Genomic DNA, 23,542 nt, shown 5'->3' on the forward strand with positions numbered 1-23,542 from the left:
CACGTACAGTAATGTGATTTTGTGCTCTGTAGTAGTGATACCTGCAAAATACTTTAATGTTTTCATCTGCTTACATCTGTACCCAGGGAGGGAAACTCCAGGCCTTTTGTAGTTACCCAGTTGCATTCAGTGGAAATTTCTTCAAGAAGGGGGAAAATACATGTTTTGGTCTAATTTGAGTGCTCCTTCCTAATTGTAAATAAAAGAATATTTTAATTAAAACAGACTTCTGGAATGAGAGTTCCACAATGAAAAGTATGTGTTGGAATGGATCTCCCAGGGAAAGCTGGAGGCAGAGAGAACTGCAGGACAGGGTGATAAATGGCACATAACAGCACCAAACCCTTTGCATTTTTATGGGGGGTATTTGATGATGATGCTGCATATGAAACTTGGGCATCCTGCAGCCAAAGAGAAGGTACTCTAGCAGGCAGTTTTTGTCAGAGCTGCTGTGACTGGTGTGAGAGAAATGCTATTACTGCAAATTTTGGAAATGCTGACTTCAGAATATTGTACTGAGAAAAAATAGGTTAATGATGTTGACTCCAGGTGGGAGAAGCCATTTGAGGACACTGAAGAGCACAAGTTATTTTTTCAGTGACGTTTTATTGTGTTAAATATCTAAGCTTACCTATGGGAAGCTGCAGGTAAGTAACTCCTAAAGTGTAGTATTAAGATTGAGGTACTATTCATACACTGCTTAGGAACTTTGTAGGTTTGAAGTTTGTGTTTGAATCCCAGATTGCTTCTGTGCCCTGTCTTAAAATGTGGGAAAATTACTCCAAGCGTGTGTTTATATTGTTGAAATTGGAATATAAACCTTTAAATCCAACAATAGATAGGTTGTGTTGACACCTTTTGTTTTATTTGATGCAAATGTGTAAAGTCATGGGGCAGAAAGAAACATTGCAATCAAATGTCAGCTGTGGTCATAATGTGTAGTGTAGTCTATGTAGTATAGGAGTTCCCAAAATAAGGCTTTTTCATGGGGCACCTAATAGCAAGCCTGGCCATTGGAAATGTAAAGTGTTCTGTTCATAACAGCTGCTTTCTCTGATTTAGTATTTTTAGTGAAATAAAAGTTCATTTGCTATATGACCCATAACTTCCTGTTTGGGGGCAGATTTTCCAGCTTCTTGTGGTCAAATCTGAGCATTGCTCAGCTCCTCTGAACACATTATCAGCCTGCTAACCAGGACTGCTCTGGGCCCTCAGTTTGGGAAGGGCGTGGAGATGCTCAGGAGGGCAACAAGGCTGGTGAGGGGTTTGGAACACAAACCCTGTGAGGAACGACTGAGGGAGCTGGGGGTGTTCAGCCTGGAGAAAAGGAGACTCAGGGGTGACCTTATCACTCTCTACAGCTCCCTGAAAGGTGCCTGTAGTCAGGTGGGGTTGGTCTCTTTCTCCAGGCAGCACTGACAGAACCAGAGGACACAGTCACAAGCTGTGCCAAGGGAAATATAGGTTGGGTATTAGGAAGAAGTTTTTTACAGAAAGGGTGATAAAGTTCTGCAATGGCTGCCTGGGGAGGTGGTGGAGTCACCATGCCTGGATGTGTTTAAAAAAGCCTGGATGTGGCACTGGGTGCCAGGGTTTAGTTGAGGTGTTGGGGCATGGCTTGGACTCGATGATCTTTAAGGTCTCTTCCAACCCAGTCATTCTGTGATTCTGTGACTGTTCTGGGGCTGCCCATGGGGAAAGGAGATGGGGAGCACAGTCTGGGCTGGCAGCATGGGAGAAGTGGCACCCCCAGGTGGAGGTGGGTTTGGCACGGAGAGTTTTGCTTGAAGCCTTTGTCGCTGTTCCCCCTGCATTTTAACCCTGCATATGCTGTGTGTATGTGCAGTGACTGACAAACATTTCACAGGGGCTGTTCCAGTTGTACAAGCTGTAAATGCAAGTTCAGCATCTGAGGAAAGGGGAAATGACTAAATTGTGTTCTTGCCAAGGAGAAGCAGTACCTTTTGCTGCCACTATGATCGGGGTGCTTAGCTGTAGTGTTGGAGAACAAAAAGTCTGTTTGCCCATTGTCCTTTCACCCCTGTCCTCCAAAAAAAATTCTGCTTGCATCCTCACTTGGTTCACTCTCTGTCTTCATGGTAGACAACATATTTTCTTCCTTTCAGTCTGGTTATTTTTTTTTTTAATGAGTTAAAGCAATAAAATCTGTAGAGTAAGAGCAGGATAGTGGTGAATTGTGGTGTTCCTTTGGTTAATTTTAACTTTTTTTCCCCCGTATGACAACTAAAACTGAACTTGTGAACTGAGACAGCTGGGGCAGGACAAATGTTCAGAGACAGAATTCTGGTTATCCTGTAAGCAGATTAAAATATCCAGTTTTCTCTGTCTGGGGGAATTACAGGGTGTGGGTAACTGTAGCATGTGCAAGTCCAGAAATCTTAACACTTTTGTGCTGGACTAAAACTCAGAAGTTTTTCAGAGAATTACCACTCTGTTTGTAACTTGCTTGTCTCATGTTGTACAGATCTCTCTTGTGTCTCAGTATCTTGTCAATAGTTTTATCACCAGCAGCCAAGACCGTGAATCTGCTGTGTCTGAACAAGGCAGTTTGTTGATCCAAGGGCTTTAACCAATGTCCTGCTGGGGTTTCACTTCTCTATTTGCAAATGACATAGATAATTGCTGTAATAGACTTATTTTTTCATTTTTCACCTATACTTACTGTTCTGTCACTTTGCTGTAGCCATTGAAGCAGTGGGCATCCCACAAGAATCTCTTGGGGTGTGCTTGTGTAAAAGTCACAAAGTAAAAAAATACAAGAGTTGAGAAGAAAATCTGAGATAGCACAATACAATGATTTGAGTTGTGGTTTAGTCTTACCAGAAACTTATTACAGTTACAGCAGATCTCAGAATCATCACCTTTTGGGCATTTAAAACAAGTATCTTCACCTTTTCAGCTGAATTTGCATAGCAGACGAGCTGTTGTTCGTCAAGGGAGCCTGGAGTACAAGGGACTCTGCGTTTTGGACATTTTTTTGCCCTTTTCCTGGCCTGTGGCAGTTCAAAATAGCCTTTTCCATATCCAAGTGGTTACAGTCCCCTGAATGCTCACATCCATCGCTGTCATCACTCAAGCCCCCATCTCTTGGCTTGTTTGTTACAATTTGTTATAGCTGCAGCTAAAGCTTTTGATCCTGAAAAACACATCTTTGAACTCAGCAGTGTTTTTTCTAGGCAGCACAAACAACTTGGAATTCATTGCTCTACAGTTCAGCTTTGCACATTGGCTCCTCCAGGAATTCAGTTTCAGGATTTTTCCCCAGATATTTTAAGTTTTGCTGGGCCATTACTTGGGAAATTGCTTTCATCTCTCTGCCCATGACCACCCATGATAATTGTGTTTTCTTGCAACATAATGTAATATATAAGCATAGTGCTGGGGTTGCTAAAGCTGGTGAGGTACAGAAGAATAATATTGAAACTACATTTTAGTGAATAGAAAGGAGATCACATCAGGATGAAGTACAGCTGGGAACAACTGATGCTGGATAATTTGTTGAACAAGCAATCATGAAATAACCCAAGGTCTTTCAATAGCTGCCCATGTATTAGAATTCTAATGCAGCATCCCCTGTGTTGTAGCAATGGGAGTCAGTATGAGCAGGGGAAGGCTGAAAAAAGCCTCAGCAGTTTCTGTTGCATTGAGGTATTTGACAGCATCCCACAAAGTTAATCAGTTACTTGGGTCTTGATTCATTTTGGGTTTTTTTTTCTTTTTTGGATAAATTTTGATACAGAAGTCAAGGGTCCATCTGTATTCATTTAGGCACCTGCAGAGCTTTTAAAAATATTCTTCTCACACAAAGCATTTAATGAGTCTTTCCAGAAGTTGCAAAGGAGCCTTTCTGAGGTCACTTAGGCCTCTGTTTATGTATTGCTTGCTCCCTGGCTGCAGGTGGAAGTGGGGTCTTCCTGCTGCTCTGTACTGAGCAGCATTTTCTGTAATCTAAATGTGACTGTTCCCTTGAATCCCATTTCCAAAGCTGAATCTGAACACAAAAACAATAGTGCTTCTCTATGTGTTTGGAGTTTGCATGCCAGTTGTGCTGTTGGGCAAATGGATTGCTTGAACCCCACATTCTGTGCTATTTCTGATCAAAACCACTTCCTGTGGGTGACCACTGCCTGTCCTTGGAGGCAGTAGTGAAACTAGATAGTTCTGATTATGTCAAGGTCTGAGTTAGAGACTCAAACAGGAGCCAATTGCAGTAAATTCACAATTAAATGCAAATTCCAGTTCTGTTGAACTGATGTATCCTGGGCTGATTGTGGCATGCAGAAAACCTGTAGGGTAGAAACTTTATACCTGGCTTTAGAGAAGGATGAAACAATCCCTTAATACTCAAACTGTGCTTCTCAAAACCCTCTCTGGCTGCCAAGCAATAACTGTGAGGCTGGCTTAGATAACTAACCCAAAGGGAAGAAAGTCTAAGCAAAAATACTGTTTGAGTGATAACTGCCTTTGTCTTTTCACTCAGTTCATGGAAATAAATCATTAAAATGAACATAGGAAGGTGTAGACAAGCCTTTATTTTTCAAACAAACAAGTCCTTTGGAGTTCTCAGGATTAAGAGTTCTTGGTTTTGATGAAAACAGCTTATCCCCAGGAAAATGGAAGTGTTTACATGTTTAATCTTCGCTACCAACATCTCTCTTCTGCTCAAAAATTTCTATTTCTATAGCAACAGTTTGAATTTATGTGGCTGATGTAAATTCAAGACCAAGTTCTTAATTTTACAGATATTCTGTGCAAGGATGGAGCTCTAGCACACTCCTGAGAGGACTCTTCAGAGGGGTTGGATAGCTTAACTTTGGGGGTAATGGTTTTAAAGCATCTCAGTAGTTGTGGCTTTGATTAATTCTTTTCAAAAGCTTCCCAGTGATTTCCATTATTGTTATTACTGCAGCTTTTTAATTTGCTTTTGTCCCTAGATGCTCTCCAGTCACTACAATTTTCTTTTAGATTCAGTTGTGATTTGGTTTGTTTTCTTTGCAGAACCAGAGTATTTCCTAAGTTATCAGTAACCAGTCCAGTTAATTCAGTCATATTTAAAGCTAATTTCTCTTGACCTGGTAATGAACAAGAAATTGCAGTGATTTTTTTAAATTCCGTGACACTCAGGTCTAACCTGCAAAGACCCATCAGTTCTGTTTATCATGTTTAACAATGTCAGAGTTTCCAAATTTGAATATTCTTCTCAGTTTTAGTTCTGTAATGGATTAATAAAGGACCAGATTTGTAACTGAAAGTTGAATTTGCATGGTGTGGTACAACAGGTGTTAATGTTTGGGTAGTCCCAAACCAGCAGAGTTTTATTTGTGCCACCCTCCCCTGGTTCTCCTTTCCTCCCTCCTCCATCCCTGTAGTGCTGTGCTCATTCTGATTTCCCTCTTTTGTCAAATTTGGTATATGGACTGCAATATTTGGAAAACTATAATGAGACTTCTATTACCTTTGCAAGATTGACATTGAGTTTTGTGGCATGAAACTGAATTTCAGGATTGGAAGCCTTTTATGCTGGATAAGACATGACCTTCAGTAAAATACATTTTAATATAATACCCTAAAGGTTGGACTCAATGAGCTTGAAGGTCTTTTCCAAATTTAATGATTCTATGATGAGTTTTGTATTTTGAAATAAACAAGTTCTATATATTTTTTATCAATCCTCTTTGTCTTGTCACATGAGATTTTTGGTTGCCCAGGTATGAAAAAGTGAATTTATGCTGTTATTTTCTTTAGGTAGTTGGTATAGGAGTCCTTTGATAAATACTGCTAAACTATCCTTCTGTTAAAATTTGTTCTGTAAAAATATCTTTAATTCTGCTTAAGCTCCCACTCTCCCTTCCAGAAAATAAGAAAGTTGAAACACTAGAAACAGTAGCAATGACCTTTTCATTAATATTGCAAACAATGGAAGTGAAAGCAACTATAATATTAGAAGTATTTGCACAATAAATTCTATTTTTTACTGTAAAGTTTAAAATTAGGAAGGCAGTTAAAAGCTTGCAATTTATTATTTAAGTATGTCTTTTGGGACTGCATGCAGATTTGTGTGTGCATAGAAATATGAAAATAAATGATACCAGTTTGATGTATAAATGAAATGATGATGTGAAACACTAGTTAAAATATTACTAGAATTTTCTTGATGCAAACATAAATCAGAGAATTACTGGGAAGGCTGCAGAGGCAGAGCCACTGAGTTGGATTATTTTTGACTCTTTGAAAAGCTTGGATTTTTTTCCAAGGCTTCTATGGGCTTTAAATTTTTTGAACAAAGCTCTGTGTTTTCAGAATCCAATTTATATGAAATAGATGTTTCTATCAGGCTTCAAGTAGGGCATCTGGACCAATTTTTAGATACCTGCTTTGAAGTCAGCCCTTTGTTTTAGCTGTTTGTTCATACATTGATATATGCAATATTTAATTTATAGTAAACTTGTGTTCCTTTTAACTATGCAGTTGTTTTGGGTTTTTTCATAGTTCTTTAGGCTGGCTTTGCTAAAATTTTCAAAGCTTCAATACTTTAAGTCAGGAAATGATAATAGAGTTGTTGGTAATTAAAGTGGGTTTTTACAGTCTCTTGTACCTCAAATTGAATAGATACATTGAAGGCTGTTCTTAAAAATAATTGTACAAGCTTGCCATCCACAGGCACTTCTTTTCTTTCTCTTTTAATCTGGGTTTTGCTGTGTTCCTGTTCACAAACAGAGCTGTCTTTGGCTGAACTCTGTCATGGCTGGAAGCTGCTCTGTGTTTGACATGTAAGCACTTGCTAACACTTCTTGCACTGTTACTTTTGGCTTCTGCTGCTTCTGGGCAGGAGCATGCAGGCTACCCAATAGTTTTCAGATTTTTTGGTGAAATTCTGGGACTAATTTAAATATTATTAAGGAACAAGATAGTAATTAAATTTACCAAATTAAAGCCACAAGATGGCATCAAATTGTAAACTCTATCCTTTGCGCCTAATGTTTTTTTAAAGGTCAAAATACTACAGGCTCTTATGATCTCTACACAGAAACCAGTTGGGAAAGGGAATATGCAATGAAATAGTTTTTCCTTCCACCATTTGGACCTGCAAAGCTGCCATAAGATATCTGTAATAATTTAGTTTTAAACAGGGGGGTTTATTTTCTAAAACATAGCAGGAGTAATTGTTCAGGCAGTTTTTCATTCCAGTTGGGAAATGAAGGTAACCTCACCATGGATGTTAATGCTCATTTAGACCTAAGAAAACCACTAAGTATCTAAAATACAGACTTTTTTCTAAAATATAGGAAAATAACATTTGGGTCCTGATAAATCTGTCAGGTAAATATTGGTAATGGGTAATTTTGGCTAATACACATAGTAGCTGTTTTTAAAAATTGTTATTTTTAGAAAAGTCAAAAAAGAGGTTTAAAACCAAGAGGTTTTAAAAGGTGTCTAAAAGAAAACAAACAAACAAACCCCCAACAGCCACTCTTAGGAAACTTAAACCCAACCATGGCTGTGCTAAGCACAGGTACTGAGCTGTTGCCCACTCATCCATTGCTTTGTGAACCCAGTATTTTTTAGGTGTTTAGGTACAACAATGCTAAATAGCCAAAGGAATCCACTAAACACAAAACCATTGTTAGTCAGAGATATTTTAAATGTCTGAAATGACAGGGAACATAAGCACTAAAATGAGTCCCACAGAGAAGCAGATCCAGCCCTGTAGGGAAACGAGGCAGTGAGGCTCAGGAAAATCTGGAGCTGATGACATTCTGTGTCAGGGTGTTGCTTCTGAATGGTTAAAATGTAAATCATAAGTAAACTCTCTATATATAACCTTCTATGGTAAATTAGCAGAAGTAAACCAAGTAATATGTTTTTGATTAAAAAACAACGTTAAGTGGTTGTCTTAAAGAAGATTTGTATTTTTCAAATTACATGGTTTTGTTACTAAATTAGTTTCAACTTATGAATATTCATAATACACTCCTTAGCAGTGTCAAACAGCTTATGCATGAGAATTAGGTATGTCATTTTCGAGCAAAACTGTCTAAGTATTCAGAAATTTTGAGGAAATGAATGTTCTTTAAATAGCTAAACAGTGATTTCTGCTGCTTGTGATGCTTTGAGTACAGCTGCATGAACAAAAGCTCCCTTAACTGGAGTTCAAATTTGCAGCGTGCTGGTTACTTAAAAGTAACTTTTAGATTAAAAAGTTCACATGAGAAGATTTGAAATGCTTTGTGTGTGCTCAGTGAGAAATAACTCTGCCTTTACAGGGAGTGAGAGTGTGCAAACCAGGAGTTGCCTGTGAGTAGCTGGGAGACCACAAATCACCAGCAGCACCCCCTTTGTGTAGTTGGATGAAGCAGCTTCAGAGGTTACTCTGTCTGATGAATGCTCTTTTTTTTCTCTGGGAGAAATCCTGGAATGGAGTTCTCTGTGGTTACACCTCCTTGAGAGCAGAGCTTGTCTTAAATCAGTGTGTTGTCATAGGAAAAGCTTACATCTCTATCTGAATGCTTTTGAAAAGCAGTAATTTTAAATCCAAACTTAGCAGCACAAAGGAAAATACTAACAAAATTATCCTGATAATGACTTCCTTACTGACACCATGTTTTCCTCTCCACTTGCAGGTCTTGTCAACCATCACAGCTCTGTACTTCTGTTCTTTTCCTCACCTTAGTAGTATACATTTCTCCTTACAATCTTCTGAGAAATATGGGGGTGAAATATTGATCAGAGTTTCTTTTGCTGCATTGACTGCAGCTCTTACAGAACAGGAGGTAGTGGTTAGATCACTGAAAATTGTAAAAAGAGAAGGGGTGTAAATCACCTCCAGAGGATTGATGGTGCACCTTCAGTCAGGTGACAGCTGAGCTTTGAGGACACCTCAATATCAGGAGCTGTGAGCTGAGGGAGGTTCATTCCTGAGATTATCATAGTCTAAGGTACCAAGTTATACAACTAAAAGCTGTACCTCCATAATTTACTGATTTGCAGAGTTTGGTCCTGCAAACAGAATGATCATAGGCATGGAAGTGGTATTTACTAATTTAAATGAATTTATTTCCTACTATCAATCAGATATTTTTATGTGGTTATTTTCTGGACTCTGTTTTTCATTTGGTGTGGGGGAGTGGGGTGTATTTTGTTTCTTTCAGTTGCCATGTTCTCAAAGCCTTCCTGTTTTGTTTTAGGCTCCTGCACTAAGTTTCCCATAAATGACTGCAGGGCAGGCAGTTCAGAAGAGACTGTGAAGAACCCCCCAAAAGATAATTGGCCAGATATTTCATTAGGCTCAAGCCACTGGTTTGGCTTTGGTTCTTATTTGGTTATAATTCTTCACCAGTTTTTCTGCAGCAGCTCCTGGGTCCCTCCTTCTCTGCAGGCTGTGTTTGAGCCATGGGAGGCACTGGGAGAGTGGCAGAGGAGGCAGCAAAGCTGCACTGCTGATGCCGTAGGGGTGGAAGGAGGAATGAAGGTGTGGGACAGCACACAGTAATGATTATGCATCTAAACTGGATTTAGAAACTTGAAACTTGGCATTGCAGGAGCTGATGTTTCTTTAGCTTGATAATTTTCTTTACATTTCATCAAGTACTGTGAATTTGAGGAAGTGTTATGGGGGAATTCTTGGTTTCTTCGAAATGAGTGACTAGTGCAGCACAGAATCATTCTTTTGACACAGAACATGGTATCTTTCTACAGAAAGAGGTGCAAAAAGTTTTATTTTTTGCTCTCTTGGAAAGTGGAAGTAAAAAGAAAGATGCTGTTCCTCAGTTTTAGGGCTTGTCTCAAAGGTAGTCAGCCTTTCTTGCTGCTCTTCCTCTAGAGTGTGGTAGTATTTTCAGTTTTATAATTTTCTGAGGAATTATTGTAAAAGGACATTGGCAAAAATACCTTTCCTCTGCTGCTATAAAAGTAAGTCTTAAAATAACAGGTACTGACTCAACTGCCCTACATAAATGTTGGTATTTCAATAATCAGAAAAGAGAACAGCAGAATTTGGGATAGACCCATTACGTGCAGGGTTAAATCCTTCTACTAAAGATTAATGGGAGGTTGCTGCCTGTAAAAGTTACAAAAGCTGCTCCCTGCACCAAATGTCAGCTCCAGCTTATTGTAACTAATCATGGGTGGCTTCACTAAGGCTGGGGAAGAGAGGCTTTGAGTAAATTTGTGTTTTCTATGGGCTTCTGTGGGAGCTTCTATTTGTACTTCAGAGATCATGAGATAGAGTTTTAACTTTCATGATGGAAACTTAAAAGCAGCTCCTCTAAGTATTATTTAAATCATGCAGTGAGCCCTCTCATGAGCTTTCCTTTATTTTGCATTACAAAACACACTGTTATTTATGCATGGAGATAGATCTGATAATGCCTATCAGAGTCCTTTCCAGCAGGTTTTTCTCTGAGTGGGATCTCTGACCTTTCTCAGTGTCTCATGCTTGTAGGATACCTCACATAATGTTTTAAGTAATTTTCAGCTAAAATCCGTGGTTTCCTGTTAAGAAGGTTTTTTCCTGTCAGCTCTGCAAATAGATGGAAGTGGCTGGAATGTGCTGCAGCTTTTCAGCCTGTTGGTGCTATGTGTTATGTTCAGTGAGGTTTCACAGCAGAAACTGAGAGCAGAATTTGTTCTTGCAGGAATTGTGTTGCTCTGGAAGCAGACATGTGACCTCACTGTTTTCTTTGGTGCTGTGTTGACTCTGGGGAGTTAACAAGAATAAACAGTAGTGCAGGTCTTTTGTGTGTTACATTAAGGTAATTGGATGAGGCATGAGCAGAACTAATTATCATGAGAGTGCTATTTCTGGGCACTAAAACTCCTCAAGTCAGGAATGCATTGCAATTTCTTGGTCCTGGTTTTCCATCCAAAGCATAAGGAGATCTTATTTGGAAATTTCTACAGCCAGTTGCTTATCTTTACATTACTAACCCTTGGTGAAGGTGGTAGTAGGTAAAATGAAACAATACTGTAAATAGGAAAGGTTTCTCTGAATGTAAAAGTTTATTAAACTTTTTAAAGTTAAAATTGAAATATTAAACATTTTAAAGTTAAATTTAAAAAAGTTTATGGGTGGTTAAAATGTAAGACTGTAAAAGTTTGAGGTTGTCTGTCTTCCCTAAAGCTAAAACAGGCTCTATAAAGAGTTTGGAATATTTTCTCTATTTTCTTCCATGTCTTTAGTGGACACTCATTAATCTGATTATCATGATACTTTCAGTACCTCTGTGATTATTTGAAAACTCATGTACCTGACAAAAAGCTCAGCTGATCATGTTGCTTTTCTGTCTTTCCAAAGGAAGGTGCATCTGCCCGAAAAACCCAAACTCCAGCAGCACAGCCTGTGCCACGACCAGGTAAGGTGGCCACTGGCCCATGGGCTTCTGTCCCTCATGTGCATGAGTTTCTAAGGAGTTCTCTTTAGTTAGCTCAACAATGAAGTACAGGTCATTTATTTTTTTGCCTTTAACTGTGCATAAATTGGAAAAACCCCATAGCCTTTTGTTTTATGTTATACCATGGGACTTGGGGTCATTCTCTTGGTGCCCAGTTAGCCCATTGAAAGGGATGCACTGCTGAAATTAAAAAGTCAAGAACTTCCCTTGGCTGTGGGCTTGGTATGTCAGCAGTTAAAATTTCACAAAATTCCCATTCAAATATCTATCAAGAGCTGGTTAATACTCCAAGGATAAACAAACAGAATACCTAATCTCAAAAAGAGATGTATTATTACTTCTAGGATTAATATGTCAGAAATAAGTAGTTCTCTGAATGTGTTATCATTACTTCTTCACACTTGTTAAGCACATATTTGTAACAGGGCCAAAATCCTCAACTGGGTTTTTAATTCCCATTCAGTAAATTTTGGCTGCCAAGTCCGTTTATCTGTCAGATGGAATCTCGAGTTTTGATGCAGTGATGGGGTGATAAATGTACTTTGTTTAAATAAGAAACCCTTAGGATGAGTTTTTAGAAGCATGTAGCACCAGTACATGAGAGGGACAGTGTTTGCAAGCTGATGTCCAGATTTGCCCCTGGTTTGCATACTTTGAGAGTTTAATAATTTGGTGGAAGAAGGTCTCAAGTGAAATGTGCTGTTTCAGGACAAGATGATGTTATGAAGGTCCTGGGGACATTCTGGGTGGCTTAGAAACAAAGCTACCAGTTAAAATGAATATACTTTTTCTAGAAGTACTGCTGGAATACTGTATATCCTGGTTGAGACTCTAAATGCTTGCAGTGTGTGCCTTGCTAATTCCTTGAGATTTGTTTGCAGGATTTAATGCTAAGACTTAATATTGTAAAGCTGCTTCTTCCTCCAAAATCCATTCTAATATTGAATGTTCTCAGCATGCCTAAATGCTGTTGTGCACAGATTCTTCTGTTTGGTTATTTTGGAACTGGAAAGGTCATGCTGCCTGTCATACTTAACTCACTAGCCCCGTTAAGCATCCTAATGCAGATGGAGTTGACAGACAGCAGTATGAAAAGGGTAGAAGGGGCAAGAAAGGAAATGTGACTGAGTTGTCACAGTCCCTGCTGCTGGCTGTGACTTCCTGGGCATTTCCTGCCAGCAGCGTGGGCTTTGTACATGATAGAGGTGACACTGATAGTGCCCTGCTCTGAGGCCAGCCCCATCCATTATCTTGCATCTGCATTGGAAATTGGAGAGAGAATAGAGAAGACAGGTGGAGTCAGAAGAGGTTTCTCTTTCTGCCTGTCCTAGGATATTTTTGCGTTATGATATTTGGATATTTTAAGAATTCTGTTCTATTCTTAGCAGTCAAACAACTAAACCTGCTATTTCCAGGAGGATGCTGCTTTGCACATGGGAAGCATTAATTAAATTAGGCTAAACTGTTGTACAGTAGTGATTTGAGGAAAATGCTTGAGATGCACTCTTAAATGATATTTCTCGGTGCCATTTTGCATTACCAACTTTTCTCCTTACCTGTCTTTGTACAGCTATTTAATTTCTTACAGATGCTTATTCTCCCTCCCCCTTCTTTCTGTTTTGATGTTTTTCTCCTTAAGACAGCTGGCTCTGCCCATAATTTCAAGAATATTTTTACTTTAAGGAGATACCTAAATTAAAGAAAAAAAATTAAAAATCACTGGGTAGGTAAAGTTCATGTAGTTCAATATAGTGTTGCCAATTATATCTGTGCATTTGACAGTGTCAGGAAAAGATAATTAAGGATATGGTCTCAATATTTCAATAATGGCAAGTATGTGCTGTGAATATTTATACTGTTCTAGGAAGTTTCTGAAACAGTTGGTCATAAATAAACATGAGCAAGTTGGTGCTAAGCAATTGGAAGTCAATTAATGAAATTTGTCATGCATAGTAGCAGTTGAGAGCTGAGTTAGTCTGCGTCAATCTCTGCTACTCACCATTTTCTGAATTAGGATAAACATGGATGACGATGATGATTATCAAGTGCTACACTTCTCTCATGAAGTTAGGGCTCCTGAAAACTGAACTATAAAATGTTCATCTGGGGAAACTAGGCAGGGCACCTGGTAACCAGGGAATAGCACCAAAGTGAAGAAACAAAGAGGCTTTTCCAGTCTTGGAATGCAGTGTCTCCTGTATTGAGGTGGTTACAACTTGGAAGAATGAAGGGGAAACATTTTGCTGGAGAGGTGGGGGTAGTTCTTTGGTTTCTACTAGTCCAGCAGTGGTTTGGTGGATTTCTTTGGTGGTTGAGGGTAATTCTGGTTGTGGGTGGATTGTTTTTTTTCTTTTTCTCTTTTTCTTTTTTTGGTTGATTGGGTGGTTTTCCCCTTGAGTGTCAAGCTTGACTGTGTCTGGCTCCTGAAGACCTCATGTAACTCCAGCTGTAATCCAAAATTAACCCGAGAAAGCCTGAAATTCAGGTTTTGATTGTTGAGAGTTCTCTATGTGTTTGGGGTGGTTAAATCACATGGATGTCATGTGCAATAATAACTACTAATGAAAAAGGGAGGTGTAGAGATCAGTTTCTTGTGAAGGTTTTCCTGCTGGTTCAGCACTACTGAACTGAAGAGCTACAAGCAGCTTTTTTTAAGATTGCTGGGAATTTTTGTTCATGGTGTCGTGTCCTTGCCTTTTGTGGAGGGGGATGAGTAGCTTCAGTAAAACTGGGAGAGATTGATTGAACTCTCCTAATACCTGCTTCAGATGGTCAAAAGCTGTTTGTTTTCTGAATACTCATACCCAAATTATAAATCCCTTCTTCATCTTAGTGTCTTGCATCTGTAAAAATGATCTAAAGACTGTAGCGTGACTCTTCCCTACTCACTCCTGCAATTAAACAGATGCCTTGCAATGACATTTGGATTGATGTCCTAGTCATTCTGCTGTATTTTTTTTCTCAGTTTCTCAAGCAAGACCCCCTCCAAACCAGAAAAAAGGTGAGTCAATTTTAGTTAAATGATCCTTTTCATTTTTGTGTGAATTGTGCCCACTTTTCCTTTTTTTTTTCCTGACACTACAAGCAACAATATAAGCAAGCAGTGGAATATATAGCATGTGTTCTGTATAGCATAATAGCATTCTATTGTGCTAAATATGGGTCCCACACATGTTGAGAGACTCATGATACAGGGATCTGCTTTCTTGGTGAATGAAAACCTTGACTTTAGAAAAGCTTTACTACTATTTTCCTTTACTATTTTTCCATGACTGGGACCTTTTAAGCAAGAGCTTTGTTGTGCACAGTTCCTTTAATGAAAAAAAAGGGGGAGGGGAGGAAACAACAACCAGAACACAACAAAAAACCCCCTCCAGGCAAAGTCTAACTTTATTATCTCTACAGGATCTCGAACTCCCATAATCATTATTCCAGCAGCCACCACCTCTTTAATAACAATGCTTAATGCAAAGGACCTTCTGCAAGATCTGAAGTAAGTAGCTGATTAGAGCATACTGTATAACAATTTGTTTTCAGATAGAAAGTTATACTAACACCTAATTAGTGATTAAGCAAGAGGGTTCATTTACTCTCTTGTGACAAGCTAGTTTTACAGACCAGAGTATAAAAGAAATTAATTCCTCTTGACTAGTAGGAAAAAAAGCAAAAACCTATTTCAGTTTTGGTTCAGTTCTGACCTGTGGGCAGATTTAGGAAACTTTTGCAGTTGGAATGTGTGCAGTGCTTTTCTTTGATGTAACATCTGTGCAGCCACATGCAAGTGAGCCCTTCCTATGGAAGAATGCTGAGAGAAGCTGACCAAGGGAGCTCCTGGAGCTTGGGAAAGGTTTTGGGAAAGGACCTGAGTTATTGTAAAGGAGAAGATGACCAGATGGGCTGTATCAGCCAAGCATCCCAGCTGGTTGTGCAAACAAGAAATTTTTTCTGAAGGTCACATATTGTCATTAAGTATTGATGCAAATGCATCCAGGGAAATTTCAGTGGGTTACTAAAACTTGTTTATCACATCACACATCTGATTCCAAGATTTAATTCGTTATGGTGAACAAATCTTTCTGCTTGTCCAACAGATCATGGTTTTAGACTTGCCTATCAGTAAATATCAGGTAATTTTTTGGAAACAGTCTTTTTCACAGAGAAATGCACTGTTGTAGGTTGTCTGCAGTGGTATATCCAAAAAATGGAGGGCTCATCTTTCTATCACCTCCAGCACTCATCTTTAATGATACTGTGACACTGCTTTTCATCCAAACCAGGCTGTGGCGGTGGCACAGCTTCTGCTGGAGCTGCCCTAGAATTGTTTAAAGTGTGCTCTGAGAGACCAGGTACTTTCTGATCCACAGTTCCAGTTCTGTCTTAGTGCCACAGGCATCAAAGGTCCAGTGAGTGTACTGGGCTCAGTGTCTCTTCTGCAATACTTTGAGGGAAGGCTGGCTTTTAACATTATGTTCAATGTGCAAGCTGTCACAGCACTGATCCAATCAGTTTGACAGAGGGTGTTTGTTTATGTGGGTTTTTCATGTTTAGGAAAAAAAGTAGCCCTAGCTTTAAAAAAAAAAAAGCCCTGGCTTTTCCAGCTGTATAATTTGTGACTTTGTGGCACAGGTGTACCCAGAAAGGAATGAAGCACCTGCTGGCCAAATGCCAGTGCACTCATGAAAATCATCTACTCAGCTTCCTCTGCTGTAATTGGAGCAGAGGAGGGGAAAATAACCAGGTAAACTAAAGCTCAAGGGGTTGAGATGAGGATTAGGAGAAAATGCTTTAGGGGCAAAACAGGCTCAAAACTTTAAAGGAAGTAAAGAAAACTTTATTAACAGAATTAAAAAGAGAATGATAAGGACTAAAATAAACCTTTAGATCACCTTTCCTCCCCCCAGCCTCTTTCTATTTCCCACCTACAATGTAAAAAAACCAAAACATGGGATTTGGAGTCAGTTTAGCACTTCTAAAAAGAAATCTTTCTTCAGTTCACTTAGGGAGAGGAGTCTCTCCTGCCCTGCCACAGGAAACAGTTTCTTGTGGTTTTAATTTTCACGAGCAGCAGCCCGCCCGGAAATCTGCAATCCTGAACTCCCTCCCACGTTTTGTCAGTCTTCTCACAACTGCCTCCGTGGGTCACTGGCTTATGGGGTGCAATTTTTTAAGGATGAGCTGTTCTAGTATAGAAGCAAAGGTTCTCTTCTGTCTCTTGAAGCAAAGGTTCTTTCTCTCTTTCTGTTCAAGTCAGATCACAAGCTTCTTTCAATATCTGTATGCTCCAGTTCACTTCTGAGCTGCAGATGAATGCTGCATCTCCCCCTCTGCTTAATGAGTTACAGGGAAATAGTCTGGTGCATTATATTCTCACCTTGGCTTGCAAAAGGTTTTCAGCTCCTAAACTGGAGCATCTCTTCTCCTTCATTGCTCTGGGCTTTGGCCCTTCCTTCGTTCTTTCACCTTTCCTTTGTTCTTCGCTGCAGAAACCTCGGGGGCGCGGAAGGGGAGGGGGGACACGACGACTTCTCTCTTCTCTAGAAAGCAGGAAGTAAGAAAGAGCTTTCTGTAGGGCTTTTTATTCTTCAATATGATTTCTAGAGGCATGTCCAGCTTCTCTAATTGGCTTAGCAGCGTATCAGTTTCAGAGCCAGCTAGCTGTTGTTTCTGTCAGCTGCGAAGGAAGCTGTGATGTCTGTCATGGGGAAAGTCACTTCTCTGGCTGACCCTTTTCCCTCCTCACCAAAAATTCAATTAAGGCAAACCCAGGACAATCGGTCTGTCATGTCTAAGTGCATCTGTGCCAGGAGTCAGAGTTTTCAGCAGTCAACTTGCCAAGGCCTGTCCCAGGAGGATGCTTGCATTTCGAGTGCAGGAACATGATCCAGAACAACTGAAAGGAAGGGTTCAGAGGATGACACTGCATAGTTAGCCTGTGTGAAACAGAAAGGGGAGAAGCAAGATATGTTAATGAATCAGAAGTGCAATATCAGGATTCAGAGGAGTAAAATATTAATTTAGCCATGACAGGTCTAGCACTCTTCTGGAAAATATGCCACCTGGCTTGTATTTGTTTGCATTTAGATTTATGGAAGCACTTTGTTCAGGAATGGCTTCAGGGTTTGTTTTTACTGTTAAGGTATGCAGAGTGTAGAACTAGCCTTGATGTGGAGTGTGATTGATAGATATGTGATGGTTTTCCAAGGAAAGAAGACATAGCTAATTTCTGCCTCCAAGTCAACACCTTCTTTAATGCATTCCCCACTTGCAGCTAAATTTGACAGAAGGGCAGAGATTTCAGAGACTCCTTTCATTGCCACAAGTTTTGGGATAAAGAAATATTGTCCAGGTAGAAAGGACACACCTAAATGAATCTTCCCTCCCTTACCCCTGCTGAGGAAGATGCAGGTAGATTTGCATTTCTTGTATTTCTAGAGATAGTCAGCCTGCTTGTATTTGCCATCAGAGGGGATTGGTGATACAGCAGAAGGAGGAGAGATTTTTGGAGCTGGAAGGGTAAGGACTGTGAAGAAATGTAGCAGAAGCCTGGGAGGATGATGCCCCTGTGGTGGCTGGGATATGGATATCCATGAGGAAACACAGCCTGTGAAGTGTGTGATCATAAAGAATGAGAATTTGGGTTTCAGAAATCAACTTCTGTGATTCTCTCCATTTAAATGTTTCTTGAAACAAAATAAGGGGGAAAATCAACTGAAATTAAAGATCAAAACCAGAGATCAAAACTTAAAATCATTGCTGGGAATCTGTCTTTTAGGATACTTTTTGTCTACAATCCTGAATTTTTTTTTTAAGGAACTGGACTGCAATACATACTTTGCATATGAGAAAAATTATTTGTAGTATAATTGCCAGATATTTTAGGTTGGTGGTTGTAAAATGAACAGGAGATTCTTCATCCAGTTCTGTGGTAGGACTTAAATTGAATTGCCAAGAACTGAGAGAAATTTATTAATTATACCAAGATTTTTACTAAGCCTATTTATAGCTCTGTAGTATATTAGTTTTTCATACCAAATTGGCTGACATTTGTATGATGTTTAGCATCTTACTTTATCACTTATTTTAGGCTCTCTTTTAAGGTAGAGAGTATGGAAAGCAGGAAAACTATCATGTGCAGAAGGAAGTACATATGACAAACCCAAAGCATAGCGCTAGTTTAAGATATCTAATTTTTGTACTCAATATATTTGTTGCAACTTAGATTTTGAAGGGAGACATTTCTGTACGTGATTGTAATACATACAATTCACCTGCTAAATAATATGCAAATATTCTTGCTAAGTTTTTTTGAAAGGTTACTTTTCTAAGGAGCCAAGTACAACATAAATAGTTTCTAAAATAGTAAAAAGATTAAATTAAATTTAAAATCAGAACTGCAATATATTCTGTATGTTGTGGCACTTCTTTAAAATATTTTATATAATACATTCTATTCTTACTCACTATCTGAATGTAACACTGGGTATCACAGTTACTATGTGAAATTGTGACTCAGTATTGAGAATACCTGGAGTCAGGCTTTTCAGAGACAAGGCTTCTGCTTTACATGGAGCCAAAGTGTAGCAGAAATTCCATCAGGCAGATGAGAATGACTAAATGGTGATGATGTATTTTTATTATGATGATGCTCTTGCTTGTGCTACATTTAACCATATGTGGCCAGGCAACTCACTGGAGGTTTATCCAGCTTTGATACCAAGTGAAGTATCTGGGATAGATTCAGGCATGATGCACTGTAAAAAAAGCTTTGTTCTCTTGCAAAAATAGGTGTCTAAAGCTTTGGATACTGTAGTTTAACAGAAGTACTGAGAGGGTGGTAGAAATAAGCCTTCAGTTCTGAACACAGTCAAATGTGTATTGCCATGATCTCAGTTGCTGGTAAGTTGCCTTATTCTCCTTTCATGCATTTTTCAGTGTGCTTGAGCTGGGGGCCAGAAAGTGCTGATCTGACCTCAGTGAAAGTATTTTAAAGGCACTACTGCCAGTGGGTGTGAGTTTAGAGCCAGGGCAGGAGTAGCTCAGGCAGTTCAGTGTGTGGTGTCCTACCAGTTACCTCCCACACCTGATGGTGTTCACTTGCTTGCCTGTCCCTGTAGGGAAGGGACCTGCTGCCTTTACAAAGTGAGAGTGCACCATTTTTCATGTGGATAGTGATTCTGGCAATTAACAGTGAGGGCTAATAATTTCCTACCTCTACTAGGGGCATAAAAGTGCATTCTAAGTAGATATGGATTTTTTTTTTGATAGGGAATAGTAATCTGGAGAAGCAGCAAGAAACTGTAAGCTCCTGCACACTCAGGTTTCAGAACCTATTTCTGATGTTTAAAAAGCTGTCAAGTACAAATGTGTTGTTAAGCCACTGGCTATAGCAGCATGTAGTAATATTATAAATAATCTCCAAGAGAAGATGGGATTTTTGGTATTTAATAGTCAGTTTTCTTATGCTTATGGGTAGTGATGACCTAGGCCATAAATATCTTTATAATCATCCAGTAATTTCTATTGATTCTCAGTTGTTGAGCACATGACTTTTGCTGTGCTTACTGAGTCGATGATTCCCGGAAATGCAGGCACAGATTCCATAAACTTTCTGTAAGCTGCCCTTTATTCCTGTACTCTTTGTTTATCTGGATGTAAGTGCTTGTTTCAATGCTTGCTTTGTGGCACTTGTCTTCTCTGCTGTGCCATTTGAATCTGCTCATTGATAGTTGGTCCTTAACAAGATATCTTTGTGTTGTGGCCTAGAGAATTGCACTCAAAAATTCAGATTTTTTCCCAGGAAATAAAACTGGAGCCATTGTCTAGAAGAGACATAACTGAGGCACAAGTGAATGGTGCCTCAATGGCTGTAACACAGTTCTAGCTGAAATGGGCACAAACTGCCAAAAAACTGGTGTTAAAATGAATTCTTAAACAGGGAAACATTTGAAGCAGTGAATGTGAGAAGCCTCAAGAGTGGTGAAGTTGTTACTCTGTGGCACAGCAATATTGCCTCTTCTCTCATGTGGCCGGGCTGCTTTGCTTTCCTGTTTCCATTTAAAATATGTTTGCTTCTTCACATTTTCAAATTAAATTTAAAATGTGACCTTTTAGATCCCTGTTCAGATGAATGCTTGATTATCACTGTAATGTGTGTAGGGCTGTTTGGTTTTTATTTACATATTCTCTAAGAGTTTCTTCTTGTTCAATGTAGGGGATGGCGAATAACAAAATTCTTCTCAAGCTGCCCAGCATTTGGGGTGACTCTGGCTTTTCCTATAAACACCACCAGTTGGATAAAAGGTGTTTGAGGGCTTGTTTCTCTAATTTTTTTTTAATTTATCTTCATTTTTTTCAGCCCAGATTCCTTTAGTTCTAATGGGTGATGAGAAGAAGAAACTCATTAGTAGTTTTCTACTAACAAAACTCATTAGTAATTTTTTAAAAGCTGAAGGACCACAAAGTAAATCCTCATTTTAGGTTACAGAGTTTCCTATCAGTTATTGCTGGTAAAGCAAAGCCTGTGACACCCTGGCAGGACAGGCCATTAGGAGTGCAAATGATGAGGGTGCACCTCACTTTGGAGTTTTTAAATTAGAAAATTGATGAGAAATACTTAAATTCTGGTGTCACATTGGGTGGCTTTTTCCAGTGCAGAACTCAGCTGAATGCCTCTGTGTAGTGTGCAATTATATGTGTCAGTCTGTTGTGATGGATAAAAGGTATGTAAATATTAACTGTTTGCTACTTACTTCAGTTATTAGGGAAATTATTATCTTAACTTCTTAAAAATATATTCTAGGTGGCCAATGTGTATTTTTCTCTCAGTGTTCTGTACAGCTTTTTTGTCTGTATTTCCTTTAGAATGATGGTGTTTCACCTGTACTAGACAGACAAGCATAATTTAATTTATAGCTGCTCATTTAACACCTGTAATGTTTTCTCTGTATTTCCAGTTCTAGTGAGCTTTAATGCACCATTCCTAGTTATTAGCAGGTGTTGGGCTTTTTTTTAAATTTCTCAGTGCAGTTGTATGAATTGAATGCATTTGGACACATTTCAGAAACTGCTTGTGACGTGGTTTCTGAAACGCTGTTAAGGCATGAGGACTAAGAGAGGATATAATCTGTTAATTTACATTGGGAAAGCAAAATTGTTTTTCTTGGAGGTTTATTGACCTGCTGCCTTAAAACATGTTTGCTTGATTTTTTGATTTCTTTTTCCCCCCCAAAATGCCATTTTCTCTTTGAATATGTAGTGAAAACAAGTGTTTTCAAGTTGACTGAATAATGAACTTTTCTTCATATTTAATCTTGTATTCTTTTTCCTGTTTATCCAACAATGGGAAGTGCAGTGTGCCTGTTAAAGCACACATTCAAATTTGGTTTTTAGTATTCAAATAGAAATAAATTGAAGAGAACAAATAGAAATGCTGCAAACAACTTAGCCAAAAAATGTAGTAAACTGCTCAAAATCACCATGTGCACTGTAATGAAGAGAAATGTTACCAGCTATGCACTGTGCTTTTAAAATGTACAACACAAATCCTCCTCCTAACTACTGCAGTTAGGGGAAACAGAGTTTTATTTTAATCAGGAGCTTTGGCAATGAAATGTCAGCAGCAGACAGGGTTGTAGTGCAGCTGGGTGGTCCTGAATAGAATATTGAAACCCAGGCCTGAACACTGTTCTTGTGCTGGCCTGGAAGGTGCTGCTGCTCACATCAGCTTCCCTTGCCATGACACACTTCCAGTTCCCTGAAAGGCAGAACTCTGTTAACTTCCTTTTTTTCTCTATCTCAGAATCCACTGAGGTTTATCAATAAAAAGGCCCACACTGCTCTCACATTTATGATGGCAGTTTTGAGACCTGTTCTGGGTATTTTATTATCACCATAAAATGGAGGGCCTTGAAATGCGATTGCAGTTGTTTTTTAAGGTGAGGGGGCTGAAAGATTAAGGATCTGTAATTAATTGAAGAAAGGAAAGCTGTGTCACATCTTAGCATTTATTTTTGTCATATGGAGATAATATATGACATGAGGGCCACATTATCTGGATTTTACAAGCACTTATTCTATCACAAAATCTCTTATCAAAAAAAAAAAACACCCCAAAAAACTCTAGTGTCATGCATCATAGTAACCAGATAAATAATAGATAATGTAAAATCATCATCCTCCAAAAAAATAAAACCTCACTCAAAACCATTTTTTGATCAAAAAAATCCAAGCTTTCTCAAGAAAATTCTAATTGGCAGTAATTCTGATGGCTCCAAGAGCTCTTGAAATTTGCTCCTGGAAGCAGTTGGTTTTAATGCCCAGGTTGGTCACTAAAAAGAAGAGTTGTGGTCACTTTGCAGGTCGTGGTCTGGCTCCTCATCTGCAAATGTGTTGTGTAAGGCCCCAGATGTCTAAGAATGGGTCAGGCTGTATTTTTGAGGCACAGAGGACTTTTTAGTGTGACTGTTTTTATCAGGAGGGCTTCTGAAATATTATTCTTACATTTTTTTGATGTTCTGACTGAGTAGTGGTGGAGACTTGGGCTCGAGGTGTCTTGAGTGGCTGCTGTCACTAACGCCAAGCTCAGATAAAGCTGTTACTTTTCCTGCTGATTCCATCAAGTAAATTGCCCTTGTCTACTGAGGGGTTTGTTATTCCCTAAGGTTTGTACCATCAGATGAGAAGAAGAAGCAGGGCTGTCAGCGGGAGAATGAGACTCTAATACAGAGGAGGAAGGACCAGATGCAGCCAGGGGGAACCACAGTCAGCGTCACTGTCCCCTACCGGGTCGTAGACCAACCTCTGAAACTCATGCCACAGGACTGGTAAGAACATTTCTCCTTTATTCAGTTTCTTACACTGGACTCTGCAGAATTTGGAGGGGAATAATAAAATGCTCTGAAATGTACTGAAAATGAAGGTACAGATATAAGTTTTCATTTTATTAACTGTAAAAGAGTCTTCAGCTGAAAAGAATATGAAAGTAAATTGGTCTAGAAGATCTTTAAAACTTGCAACACTTCAAATTTTAACAGTGTGAGCAGCACAGTTAATATTATTAGATTTGCCAGAAATGTTCCAGAAATTCCAATAGAAATGTTCATGTTATTGTTCTGGTTTGTGGTGTAACGTGC

At 39.0% G+C, this 23,542-nt stretch overlaps 1 protein-coding gene across 1 annotated transcript in view; it reads left to right on the forward strand.

Annotated features, from left to right (window-relative positions):
• Window positions 1-23,542, forward strand: part of CDC73 (cell division cycle 73) — a 102,205-nt gene that overhangs the window by 71,623 nt on the left and 7,040 nt on the right. The window contains exons 11-14 of the mRNA XM_071436004.1: window positions 11,315-11,372; window positions 14,377-14,412; window positions 14,817-14,904; window positions 23,072-23,233. Of these exons, the coding sequence (XP_071292105.1) occupies window positions 11,315-11,372; window positions 14,377-14,412; window positions 14,817-14,904; window positions 23,072-23,233 (344 nt within the window). The remainder of the gene's footprint in view (window positions 1-11,314; window positions 11,373-14,376; window positions 14,413-14,816; window positions 14,905-23,071; window positions 23,234-23,542) is intronic.

This window comes from Agelaius tricolor, unplaced genomic scaffold (assembly GCF_023055355.1).
Source record: "Agelaius tricolor isolate 1412-34295 unplaced genomic scaffold, bAgeTri1.0.p SCAF_11, whole genome shotgun sequence".
NCBI classification, from domain to species: Eukaryota; Metazoa; Chordata; class Aves; order Passeriformes; family Icteridae; genus Agelaius; species Agelaius tricolor.